The sequence below is a fragment of the Callorhinus ursinus genome, unplaced genomic scaffold, assembly GCF_003265705.2.
Source record: "Callorhinus ursinus isolate GAN/ISIS: 27379988/994484 unplaced genomic scaffold, GSC_fseal_2.0 scaffold62, whole genome shotgun sequence".
Lineage (NCBI taxonomy): Eukaryota > Metazoa > Chordata > Mammalia > Carnivora > Otariidae > Callorhinus > Callorhinus ursinus.
Genome location: NW_027397124.1, coordinates 3,955,765 through 3,968,549, shown reverse-complemented (window position 1 = coordinate 3,968,549; position 12,785 = coordinate 3,955,765). Strand labels below are relative to the sequence as shown.

The 12,785-nt window shown below is 41.4% G+C and overlaps 1 protein-coding gene and 1 long non-coding RNA gene across 7 annotated transcripts in view; one reads left to right on the top strand and one right to left on the bottom strand.

Annotated features, from left to right (window-relative positions):
- Positions 1-12,785, top strand: part of LOC141371253 (uncharacterized) — a 77,242-nt gene that overhangs the window by 48,435 nt on the left and 16,022 nt on the right. The window contains exon 2 of the long non-coding RNA XR_012376053.1: positions 3,646-3,765. This is a non-coding gene — a long non-coding RNA (uncharacterized lncRNA). The remainder of the gene's footprint in view (positions 1-3,645; positions 3,766-12,785) is intronic.
- NRP1 (neuropilin 1) overlaps positions 5,740-12,785 on the bottom strand; it is a 136,919-nt gene continuing 129,873 nt past the window's right edge. For all 6 annotated transcript variants that reach the window (XM_025885782.2, XM_073885509.1, XM_073885510.1 and 3 more), the window contains 2 exons: positions 10,753-10,803; positions 5,740-8,630 (listed from right to left, as the gene is read on the bottom strand). In XM_025885782.2, the coding sequence (XP_025741567.1) occupies positions 8,341-8,630; positions 10,753-10,803 (341 nt within the window). In that variant the 3' untranslated portion in view covers positions 5,740-8,340. The remainder of the gene's footprint in view (positions 8,631-10,752; positions 10,804-12,785) is intronic.

The window sequence follows — 12,785 nt, the reverse complement described above, 5'->3', positions numbered from 1 at the left end:
GCTTAATGTTCTTCCCTGCACTTATGTGAGGCCGTTAAAACTATTCACTATTTTAACTCAGAAGGTCCAGAGTCTAACTTGCTTATTTTCCATCTTCCTGGATTTCCTCAACTTTTCCATTCTGCAAGTGTACTTGTTTTTCTAGCCATACCACAGTTTTATTATTTTGAAAGTATCATTTTTATATATAAAGTGAAATCTTGGGAGAAGAGAAAATACTAGCTTATGCTTAACATCTCTTCTGGAATTAGAAGCAGGGTCAAAGCTAGGTATACAGAGATCTTTCAGTAATCCTCAAGCAACATCACTCAGGAAGATGTCTGCTTTCCTCACTGATCCTGCCGGTGGCCCAGTTGTGTTCCCAAAATTCATCTCTAGTGTTGGCATCCCTCAGAGCTAAACTGATATGCCTTCTTCAACAGGATATCTAGGAAGTTCATCTTCCATGGTTGTTAGGAGATGAGCGGCTATGAGACCGTGGCTGATTTCTCACTTGCTAAATCGTATGTGACGATGATGTTGCCATTGGGTAAGAATAAGAAAAAGAAATTTGGGCAGGAGGATTGCTTGCCTCTATGCAAGAGATAAATATTCGAGGAGACTCCATCCTGTTATAGAGGAAGTCCGTAACAAGCAGGGTGTGAAAGAAATTTCTTTCTTTTTTTTTTTTTTTGAAAGAAATTTCTTTTAAGAAAAAATTGTGGTATATCAAGCCTCCAAGTTCTCGCTCCAGAAGAATCTCCCGGTAGGTTAAGCCTGCCCCTAACTTTGTCTCTTCACGTCTCACTTCTATCAAAATTGTCTTACATCAGCTGTTCACCATGGCTCCTTTATTCAACAAATATTTATCACTGCCCTCATGGAATTTGCATTCTTAGTGTGGATGGATAATAATATACATAAATAAAGTATACACTATGCTAAAAGGTGACACATTCTATGGAAAGAAATATAATAGGGAGCGGAGATGAGAACTGCAATGGAGAAGGATAGGTAGAACTCTGGGTATCGTTTGCCTTCTTTTCTTGTTTTGGCTGCATATGGACAAAAACATTTCCCTGTCTCCTATTTGGATAGCTGAGATGCATAGGGACTTTAGTACTAAATAGTACCAAAATGACTACATAACTAAATATTACAGGAAAGTCAAATAGAAACACACAGAATGCATGAAAAATATAAAAGTTGGCTCCCCAAACTCACAGAGACCTCTCACATACTGCCTCCTAAGGTCCCTATTCTCTGGTCCCGTTGGTTTGACGTGATTCCATACTTCCGGTCTCCGGACCCGCCTCCACATGGAGGATGCCCCCTCCTACTCCAACCTTCAGGGGTCTCATCTTTGATAGGAGACATCTCATCTCATGCGACTGCTCAGGCTTGGTTCTTTCTCTCCCTGAAGTTTCCAGTCTGAGAGATCTCACTGCCTTAGGAGGCAGGCGTAGTGACTAATCTCTGCTCCCTTCTACAGTAGGAGGGTGGCTTTGCCCTTGCAAGTTGTGGCAGAGACCCCTCCTACTCTTGAGTCTGCATGTGCTCCCCCACTTTTGTCAGAGCCCTTAAAATTAGGGCCATGTGTCAATCCCAGGCTGTAGCATGTAAGAGACAGTGAACAAATTTCTAGTCCTCTCTTGCATGGAGACTAGAAGCTACATGTTCTGGTTGGTATTGCAGAAAGAGGCAAACAGCCTAGACCCTTGAGTCACTGCTTGGAATACAGATGTCCCGCAGAGTTACCCGATTCACAGTAGCCTTTGTGTAAAGAAAACATATACCTTTATGTGTTGAGCCAGTAATGCTTGGGAGTTGATTTCTTACCACTGCATAGCCTCGCCTAAGCTAACACCTGGCCCGATAGTAAAGTAAGATCACAGTTCTCTACATTCCAGAACATTCCTACAATTGACATTGGTAACAAGAAGACCTTTTCTTCAGCTGAGGAGGCGGTTTCGAGGAGCATTTAGAATGGTAGAGCTGGGTTTGAATCTTGGAAATGTCACTTACCAACTAGTTGTGTGACATTAATTATATTTCTCAGTGTCTCTGGACTTCAGTTGTGTAGCCTTCAATCATAATAACGTTGTTTTGAGGGTTAATCGAAACATCTAGTGAAGTTTGGTACACAGTGAACATTCAGGAACCTGTAGTGGTTATGATGATAAGGGGTTGAGAAATTTATGCCAAGTAGATGCAGCCATGTGCTCGCTCATTAGTTGAAACAAACACATCTGATGTCATACTCTGTACGCTAGGGACCAGGGAAAAGACAGAACTGGTATCACTTCCTGGACCCCTCCACCTACCCAAACTTCCTAATCAATAGGTGAAACTAAATCAAAGGGCTGATTTGTTATTTGGATACCAGAAAGCGTATTTCTTCTTATAGTTAATAGCAATTTAGGTGACACAGATGATTACAAGTTGACCCAACAAAAATTATGTTTGACTCCAAAAAATGTTCCTTTGAGATGGAGGGCTTTGAATCACAGGAGAAGAATTACAAGAAAGATCTGAGGATAATGGATGAATCTGCTTTAAAGATATCACATATTCGAAGCCAAGAAGCAATTTAATCAACATTGATGATTTTTCAGAAGTTGGAAATGATAGCCCTAATTAACAATGGCGCCGTTTCCCGACAGGATTACATCAGGATCATTGGCAGTGCCAGCACTACATCTCTGCAAGATGATGATGGGGTCTTGAAGAAGGGTGTGGCATTAGTGGGTTTCAGAAGTGGCAGGGCAGGGGAGATGTCCAAATCAGTAAAAGGAGCCTCCCAGGGCACCAGGGCCTGCTTTCCACCTGGGCAAGTCATCTCATTCACACAGCACCAGGGCAAGACTCAACTCTCCTCACAGGACAGGAGGTTCATTCCCATGCAACACTCTGCTGCAGCAAGCGACTTCCCAACTCCGTGAACAGGGCAGGGATACATGCAGGTACCGGCTATAAATGGCACACATTTCTTGAACTCCTATATCATAACAGGCACCATTCCATTCAGCTGTATGGATGAGAGACAATCTTTCTGTAGAGGAAAACCCTCTTCAGGAGTCACTGTTTGACAATGAAGCTCTATGACCTGTAACAAGGACCTTAAGGAACAAGATTAGAAATCACCAAAGAAAGATTAAATAGCAGGACGCCTGGGTGGTTCAGATGGTTAAACGTCTGCCTTCGGCTCAGGTCATGATCCCAGGGTCCCCCTCTCCCACTCCTCCTGTTTGTGTTCCCTCTCTTGCTGTGTCTCTCTCTGTCAAATAAATAAATAAAATCTTAAAAAAAAAAAAAGGAAAGATTAAATAGGATTCAGTCTGGTTTGACCATTCAGAACTTTAACATCTTTGTAAAGTAGTAAACTGTGTGTGTCCAATAAATAAGGCAACTTCTTTTGGAGAGGAGGCTTTGGCTCTTCACAAACTGGTCCTCCTTTTCCTCCCTGACCACACTCTGATGAGTAACAGAGTATTTGCTGTGCCCTGTAGCACTTTCAAATGTTTGCCCAGCAAAATACTTGACCAGCACTATTTCTTCACCCTCAGAAAAGCCCATGTGTAGATCACTCCCGAGCCATCAGGCCAATGGCCACAAAGTGCTTGGAGTGGGATTTCGGGTTTACTAATTTTACTGTCTGTTTTCCAGGCTGCATCATACTCGGACTCTTCTGGAAAGTGTTCCGTGAAACTCACAGGGATATTTTCCCCATCTTTGAGGGTCTCAAAATCACCGTTGGAAGCAAGGCACACTCACTCCTGGTTTAGGGTAATGCAGACTATGTTGCACCTTCTCAAACCCAAATGGATGAGAGTAGGGGTCATCTGGGGTTATTGTTAAAATGCTCGGTGTGTCTGGGGTACGGCCCTAGATTCTCTAGTTCTGACAGGTGTCTGGATGATGTCACCACTGATGCTGACTCTTGGGCCCTGCTTTGAGTAGCAAGGCCCTAGGTGAGCACCTTGCAAGATAATGCAGCAGTGGGAGGTGGTAGAAGCAATGGGAGGGAAGATGAGATCAGAGACATACTGAACTCATCACTCAACCTCCCTAAACTTTGGATTCCTGACAGAGTTGCTGTGAAAATAGCGAATGCTCTCAATAAAAAGAAGTACAATGACATGGCCATAGAAGATTCTCGTGAAGTGGAGTTTACTCCTTTCCTCCTAAAATGTTAGGATCGGTTCACTGGACCTGTATTGCTAACCCGTTACATGCGTGTGATAGTAAGATGCACCCATTTGCATCATCTTGCTTTGCTTCTTTGGAATAGTTTTTTAAAAAAGGTTATTAGTCTGATCTTGCCTGCTTTTGGTGCTTGGTTGTACTTACTTTGAGGCTCCCTTCACTCCCTTTCTCAACTGTCAAGTTGAAAAGCTGGTAAAGATCCCTTAGTGGATGTAGTTTAGGGAAATAGAGCTAATTCTTAGCAGAATTGCTTTTTAATGCCACACAACAGCTATAATTACCACTGGGAAGCAGAAACATTATGGAATGTTACAAAATCCATTTGATTTGCAGAAAGACCCAGTGCAATTCAGCCCGAGTGGCAATTAATAAGTTATTAGGGAAGACAGGAGATGGAACAATAAATAATTTTCATGCTTTAAGTTAAATGTTTCAACCCTCGTGACACATTTAATGCCTGACTTTGGGAAGTATTACACAGTGATGTAGCTCATTTAACCCAGTAAGAAGAACCTAGCCTAGCAGCTAACCAGGGGTGATGGAGGGGTGAAAAACATGTATGTTTAAGGCCTTTTCAAACAATGAAATGGAGATCGTGTTACTCGAGGGCCCTTGGCAATTTTCACAAAGCATCTCTAGATTAATCCAGGTAGACTCCTTGCAAGTCATCATGCTTTCTGGGAACATCCTGGAAGGCAGGTAAGAATTTAACTTCAGTGAAGTGATTACCCAGCTCTGTCTCTCTCTCTGACTCTTCTCTCTAAGCAGAAAGTTCTGAAAATCCCCTCAACAGGGAAAATATCCTATTCTTGGATAAATCTGGGAAGATGCAAAAGGCAAAAATGTCCAGAGAGAAGCAGGAATATTGAATCACTGCAAAGAGCTGTGCAGAGCAGCTTACTTTTCAAGAAGTTCCTATGCTTTCAAATTTCCCTACAATGGTAACGAAAGAATTATTGGTCTGTGGAGAGCAGAGTTTAGCCTAGGCCAATTTTGTTGGAGCAAGTTTTGTAAAGGGCCTTACTCAGCATGCTTTGGCTTAACACATCTGTTGCTTTGTTGTTGTTGCTGCTGCTGCTGTTGTTATTATTATTATTACTATTATTTTGGTCCCAGATGGAATTGGAATTTTCCCAAGAACTACCAAACAGCCAGTTACAGTGCCATGCTCACCTTTGCCTTACGCCTACATTTAGCATTGGCACACACATAAACGCTATCAGTTTATTATTTGTTTTCTGTAAGAACAAAACTCACCAACAGGTATTTGTGAATTTCATTTAAAAAAGTGGAATAGCGATAGAGCATGTGACACAAGATTTGGGGTTGGAAACTTTGCACGTATAAGGCTAAATTCTCTATTTCTTATCCTGACAGGGTCCAGTTTGGGTTGATCGTCTACTTTCAGGATATGTCTTCTTAATCTTCTCTCCTTACTAGGATATACTTTTTCAAAAAGAACTTTAAAAAATCTTGACAGTTATCCAGTGCTGGAATAATACCAATTTCTTTAACAATAACAAAGCTAATAGAATAAAAGCCATCAGGTGTGGGTATTTTATGAAAATGTTTAATTCAACTGTCTCTTTGGAATGTAGTAGTCATAGTTTGGGATTGAAGTTACAGTTCGGTTCTATGTGGTTTTTATGCTACTCAGTGTCTGAGAATACAAATGTCATTTAAAGTTAAGGCTTCGCTGTTCATTTTGAAACAACAATTTACAAGTGTCATATTGTCATAGAAAATAAAAATTTCTGTAAAAAAAATTTGCACAAAATTTGATGATGGTACAAAACATGAAGCAATCATATACCAGTAAAATGAAAACATTTTACTACAGAAAGTCTTATAGATTTCAATAAAGAAAAAATATGTTATTTTACACCTTTAAAAATTACGAAACAATCTAAAACAATATAAACTGAACATTTTGTAACACTGCCTTTACAAATTAATAACTTTATAAACATATAATTTTTAAATATATTTATCAGTGCAAGATACTTTAAAATTTAAAGTCGCAGTATCATTTTTCCTTGGCTAAGGACAACTTTAAGTCTGTTGCCTTAAAAAAAAAAAAATCAGGTCTTACTTAGTGCTTTCATCCCGGTAGGATCCTAACAACTGAATGAATGCCTCTGGGGATAAAAATCTATTCTTTTTTCATAGTGATCGATACTTTCCTGGAAACAAAAGGCATCCTTAATCCAATTAAACCAAGATGAATGGACTGACCCATCCATGATGCAAATGTGACTCCCACAGAAGTATCAGAAGGGGACCCCACAGCAATGTAGGAAGGGAGGAAAATCTAAAAGTTCTTCTGTATGCCATGGCCTGGCAGGAACATTCTGAAAACAACCACAGCCTTCTTTGGATTAATTCACATGCTGCCTGATAAGATATTTACTTCTCTGTGCTGTTGTTCGAGGCTTCAGTCTTAACCAGCCCCATGGCAGGCTTTTTCTTTGTGAGCCACTGGAAGTTTCTAGATGTATTCATTCAAGTCTCTGTTTTTTCAGGGTTGCTCCTGAATGGACGTTTTTAAAGATTTGTTTTGACTCTACTCGTTTTCTTTCCCCGTCTTACCTTAAAATACTGCACCCCAGGCACCAGGATTTATAGTCACTTTCTTAAATTAACTGTTCTTTCTTCTACTTCCCTTGTCTGATTCAATAGCAAAACAAGCAGGTTCGCAAGGGTCATTTTGTAGATTTGGATGTGAAAATCTCATATTTTTGGATATTTGGAGAATTGTATTCAGTCTTTCCTTTTGGGTCTCATGTGAAAGCCAATTAGTATTACCTCTTCCCTCAGCTTATCACTCTTTCTATTAAATGCAAATGCTTCTATCACAGATCATTTTGATTGGAGCAGACAGACAAATGGCTTAAGGAAAAAAGATACTGTCACTTTAACCAGTTAACAAGAAAACCAAAGTTAGACTTTGGAGGGCAAAGTTAGGAATTTCCCTTATTTATTTATTTTTAAACATAAAGTCTAGCAAAATTGTTTGCCATTACCAGCAGGTTAAAGCTGCAAGTTTCTTTTCTGGACAATGGCAAATGCTTAAGTTCTAAGAGAGAAAAAAGACAGGGAGAGAGAGAGAGAAAGAGAGAAAGAGAGGAGAGAAAGTTTACATTTGAAAATACATTCCATATGAAAGACCAATAAGAGAGAATATTGCAGCTTTATACAAAAGGGTCAAGAGACATGAAATTGAACTACGGAAAAAAGCAGAGCAATTAAGCCACATTGCCAAATCTTCGGAGCCCTTGCCCTCCCGGGGGCGGGGGGCTGACATCTCACACTAAAATATACTTTCTTCTTAGTCAGTGGGCCACCAGGGTTTGATTAAAGAGTAGGGCTTTCACCAGCGAGAAACAGAGCGGGTCGTTAATGTAACACAATGAGAACCAGTACAAACAAAAAGGCACTTGAGAGGACATAGACTAGCCAGTGCCAAGGAGTTGTTGTTGCGGTTGCCAGCAGTGTTTGGTGATGGCACGGTTTCCTGTATAGAGTTCACAAGCACGAGGTTAATACAACACTGGAAAACATCAAGAAAATTTGACGGTATTGCTTTGTAAACAGAGCTGACACACGATACCAGTACTGAGGCGATACAGTACGTTCACATAAAACATCCTAATCCTTCTCTGCCTACGCACGACGCGGGCAATTATACACAAGTACGGCTTCAGGAGTCCACTGAAGGGCGGTTTTTCTATGAGATTCTGGGCACTGGGCTGCAGGTAGCATGTCCGTCAAAAGGGCCCCACTGAAGACACTTGGTGCCAGCATCTTGGATTTTGCACAGTTTCCGAAAAGAATCCATCAAAGGAAGAGGAGAGAGAAGGGGAGGGAGAGTCGAAATGAATTCTTAAGTCATTCATACTTGGTCTCAACACCAGCATTTGATTATTCAAATGAAACCAACAGAAAAAAGCTGACTGTACATGATTCCGATTGCGAACACGGCTAACTTGTTCCCGTCTGTCGGCCATACTCCTCGAAGCTCCTGAGAAAAGCCTGGCTCAGCGTCATCAACGCACTTCCCAGCCTGGACAGTGAGAGAGATCAACAGTTCCCCAGCACGCTCAAGTTCTCTCCTTCCACGTCAGTTCCCCGACTCGTCTTTGCCTCCGTCTGCCTTCAGGCCTCCGAATAAGTACTCTGTGGGTTCAGTTTGTCTTTTTTCAACTTCACGCCGTCCACGAGTTCGAAGTTATAGTTCTCCAGGGCAGACAAGTTTCTCTCTGACAGCCCATTGTGCCAACAGGCACAGTAGAGCACCACCCCACACACGGCGCCCAGGAGGACACCCAGCGCGCTCATGGCTATGATGGTGATGAGGATGGGATCCAAGGTCTTTAGCACGTTGCCCGGCTTCCTGGAGATGTTCTCATCACCCTCTCCTGGGCCTTCGTAGCCGGGGGTGCTCCCTAGGGGAGAAGCAAAATGGGCCCCGTGAGCGCCACTAACATAACCGGACGAAAGCAGACAGAAGATCGGAAAAAAAAGGAGACAAAAAGCGAATCACATGCTCTACGTCGGCCTGTCCTCTCTCAAGAGCCTGTGGGGGATTTCTAAGTGGGGTCTGGCTCGGCATCGCCGGAAAACACCAACATTTGTGTTTGACTCGTTGCGAACTGAGGCATAGCAGGTGCTGTGATTCTGATACATAGCTTAGCACACGGAAACCACGGATTCTGGACAAACAGGGAGGGCTGGGTTCTAATCTAGTTCAGATTCTGCACAGCCCACCACCTGCACTAGATTATAATCTGTGTTTATAGTCCCTGGCTAGATACCAGCCAGGTCGTTAAAGCTTTGCAAGATGCTTAGTCACACATTCAGCTAGCGGGGGGATTTCACCCTGCCCTGTGCATTTGCCTGCTCCCCAAACCAGGCCCAAGGAGACCTTCCAAGCTGCCCTTTGTGTAGTGCCATCTTCAGTGTGTCCGGGCGCGGGTTACACACGTGTTTGCTCCCCCACATGTAAAATCTTCCAGGAAAAACAGATTCCAACCCCTCCTTGTCCACCTTGGTTTCACTCAAGAAGGACAGATCTTCCAGAACAAAGTGGATGCTTGCTGCTGACATTTAAAATATGGGTTATGGCTCAAAGCTAGAGAGTGTGTCTGTGTAGTGCTGAATAGAACACATTTAATAATCAGCATCTTTGCAGCCTTGGTGGTTTCACGGGAGACAGTCTCTCTGCTCTGCAGTTCAGTCACTGGGGAAATGTTTTCTTTAGAGTGGAACATGAGAAATTATTAACATGGGAGCTTTGAGCCTAATTACGTGGTACTAGAAACGAGACTAAAATGTTAATGCACAACATGCATAGTGTTTACTTAATGGTGTTCTGATCAACAAAGATTCCAATCAAAGAAAACTAAAAATATGAGATGCAAGTCCCTAAACAGGGGAAAACAAGCCTTGGGGCATATTAATATTCTCTCCCTTGAAACATTGTTTTGAAACAACCTCTAATAAAGTTTACATCTCAGTATGGGCTGCGTAACTAAGCTCAATGAGCCGCATGTTAATGTTATTAACAGCTTAGTACAGTGCCGTACTTATTTGTCTCTATCAAGTCCAAGACTGACTATGGTGGGTCCACATTTCTACTGGCCACAGGTGCTGATGCTGACAGGCAGGACACAGACTTGCTGGCAGCAGCTGTGAGTGATGCTGGGGCAACTGTCCATCAACCCACAGGTGCTGGCTGGGAGGGGTGGAAACTTCTAGAAATAAAATAACATCAGGCAGGGCCCAACTCTGGTCAAATGTCCTGTATTTGATCACAAAGTAGTCAAGGAAAACACACATTTTCAGATTAATCGGTGTAAAGTCCAAGGCTACCACCCAATTAACTGGGCTACTGAAGGCAATTCCTGGTTTCAGCCTCTTCATCTGCAAAATGGGATCAATATGCCTCACACAGCGTGCAAGATAACACCTGTAAAGTGCTTGGGGCATACTAACTCCTCAATAAATCCTTACCATCATCATCATCATCATCATCATCATCATCATCATCATCATCATCACTGTCTTCATTATCATGAAGTTAGGGTTCCCATGGAGAGGAGGAGGGCCACAGATGGATCAAACACAACAGCTTATCACAAAAATTGGACTCTGGTCCTCAAAGATCATATCAGGATATCAACCAGACAAGAATTTAGGATGGTTTCAAATTACTGTATGAAAATCAGTGTCGGTCTTTGGGTAGGTCATGGGCTTCACTGGTTTCCTATTTCCATAGATGTAAAGGGAGAGTGTTTCACGTGGTCATCCTCTAGGTCCTCCTTCAGCTCAGACAGGACAGGGCCAGCGCGAGCACGCTCCCCTGGGGCCCCGGTGCTCCCCTAGATCTCCAGGCGGCTTAGAAGAGAGCCCTCTGTGACAAGAGTCCAATGCACAGCACCATGGGCAGAGATACTTATTTTACTTGAACCGCTTTGATCTACCAGTGCACTAGAGCTCCAGAAAGTCGCTTCACAAATATAATGAAAGCCATAGTAAATTTTTAATTGGTCAGCAAGATAAACTTACCTGTTTCATCAATTTTATTTTCTGGGTTCCTTTTATCCAGGTCGGCCGGTTCTGCCAAGTCAAACAAAATTGAAAGAGATATTTGAACTGCCAACAAAATCCAATACACACAAAGTACATAAACCCTTACACACACACACACACACACACACACACACACACACACACACACACACACTGCCAGACTAATGGTTCTGCTGGATTTCCTTGGGAGTCTGTAGTGCAATCCAACCCTACCACATAACTGTAGAACAATGGAGAGGTGGTATCAAAGGACTAGGAAACTGATGTCACATCGAAATCCAGCAAGCACTGCTGTTAGCAGAGTGTTTTGTTTCAGAAGAAAAGAGTGGAGCGAATAGTTCTGGCAACTGGAGTGTGGGGGAAAGCTGACGGAAACAGGAAACAGTAATGGGGTTGTGCATAGGGCTACCATCTTGTGCTTTTGTAGAGAACTTCTTCCTAAATTTGATGAGGGCTAATTTGTTTTCCCAAATAGTATTACAGATAGTTTGTTCTTCCAAATAGTATAAATAGATATTACTAAATAGTATCCAAATAGTACTTGAGGCAAGAGACTGTGTTCTAGGTCTTACCTCCCCTCCCCAAATAATAATAATAATTATAAAATAATAATTATAGTAATAAAGTAAAATAAATGAAATCTCTGGGAGTAGAGTCCTGGTAGCCCACGTGGTTTTGAGGAGAGAGCAGGGAGTTTTAAGTACTTTATTCACTGCTATATTCCCAACATTTATAATAATGTCCAGAACAGAAAAGGTGCCTTAAAAATATTTGTTGCATAAATGTGTGGATAACTAATAAATAGTTGAAGTTTCATAGCATCCATAGCTAAATATTCAAGGATACATATTTGGTGACTCATACAATTATCTGAGGCATCATTTTATTGGGACAGCAACATAGAGTATTTTGATGGTGCTTTAGTTGTGACTTTCCGAGTATAATGCCCAGCAACAACTACAGCCGTGTGGACCAGTCCCATGAGAAGAAAAAGGCTCATCGAGTTGTCCTATCCCTCTATATATTCCCTGGAGCACTTGGATGCTGCCTTGCCTACAGTATGCAGTCTGCTAAAACTTGTTGAATTGGAATTAAATTTTCTTTCTTTGTTTTCATTTATGGAGTTTGCTCGTACATTCTAAAAACCTCATTTTCATTTTGGGCTAGGAAAGCAGGGGCATTGTATACACTGTGTAACTACATGAAATACATATTTTCACAACAGTGTAGACCTGGGACCTGGGCGTGGGCAATCTGGAGCGTAATCTCAACCGACATCTTAAGTCTTATCATTTCCTGTGAAGATCGGCTAAGTGTGTGGCATTAAGTAGATTCCCTTACGTAGTACGAAGAAGCAGATCCTTATTCACTGCTCTTTTTCCCCCAATTTCTTTAATCGACCATATCAAATTATTGCCACCTTAGGATTACATATGTTTGATATACTGTATAATAAAAACTTTGTAAATTGCTGAGATGACCAAAAACCTATTACAGCCAACAGACCTTCTTTGTCTTAAATTTACCCAATAGGCTTATTCCATTTTGTTATAATTAACATCCTATTATATGATATATAGCAAAAGTTGAAGTGTAGCAAATGGAGCTTAAGACTAATTACTGTGCTATTACATTGCCATTAGTAATGCTATTTATAATTATACATCAAGAACCAGGGAAGACGCATTGGTTTTCGACGTCAACTTTCATCCATATACCAGGCCAATACAAACCCGTAAACTCTGTAGTAGTAGGCAAGGTCTCAAAATTTCACTTATTCTTTTGAGTCATTTCTACTTTTAGGGTCAGAAACATCTACTTATTTGTAATAAAGCAAAGAATTATGGTTTCTATGATTCATGAACAATGTAATCTTAATTAAGTTCACTGTGCTCAAAATTTTCGAAGGCCTGCTGTTTTGTTTATACACCCAGATATCTGGAATTATCCAGATGTCTGAGTTTTCCACTTTTGATCAAAATGTTTTGGCATGGTATATATATATATAT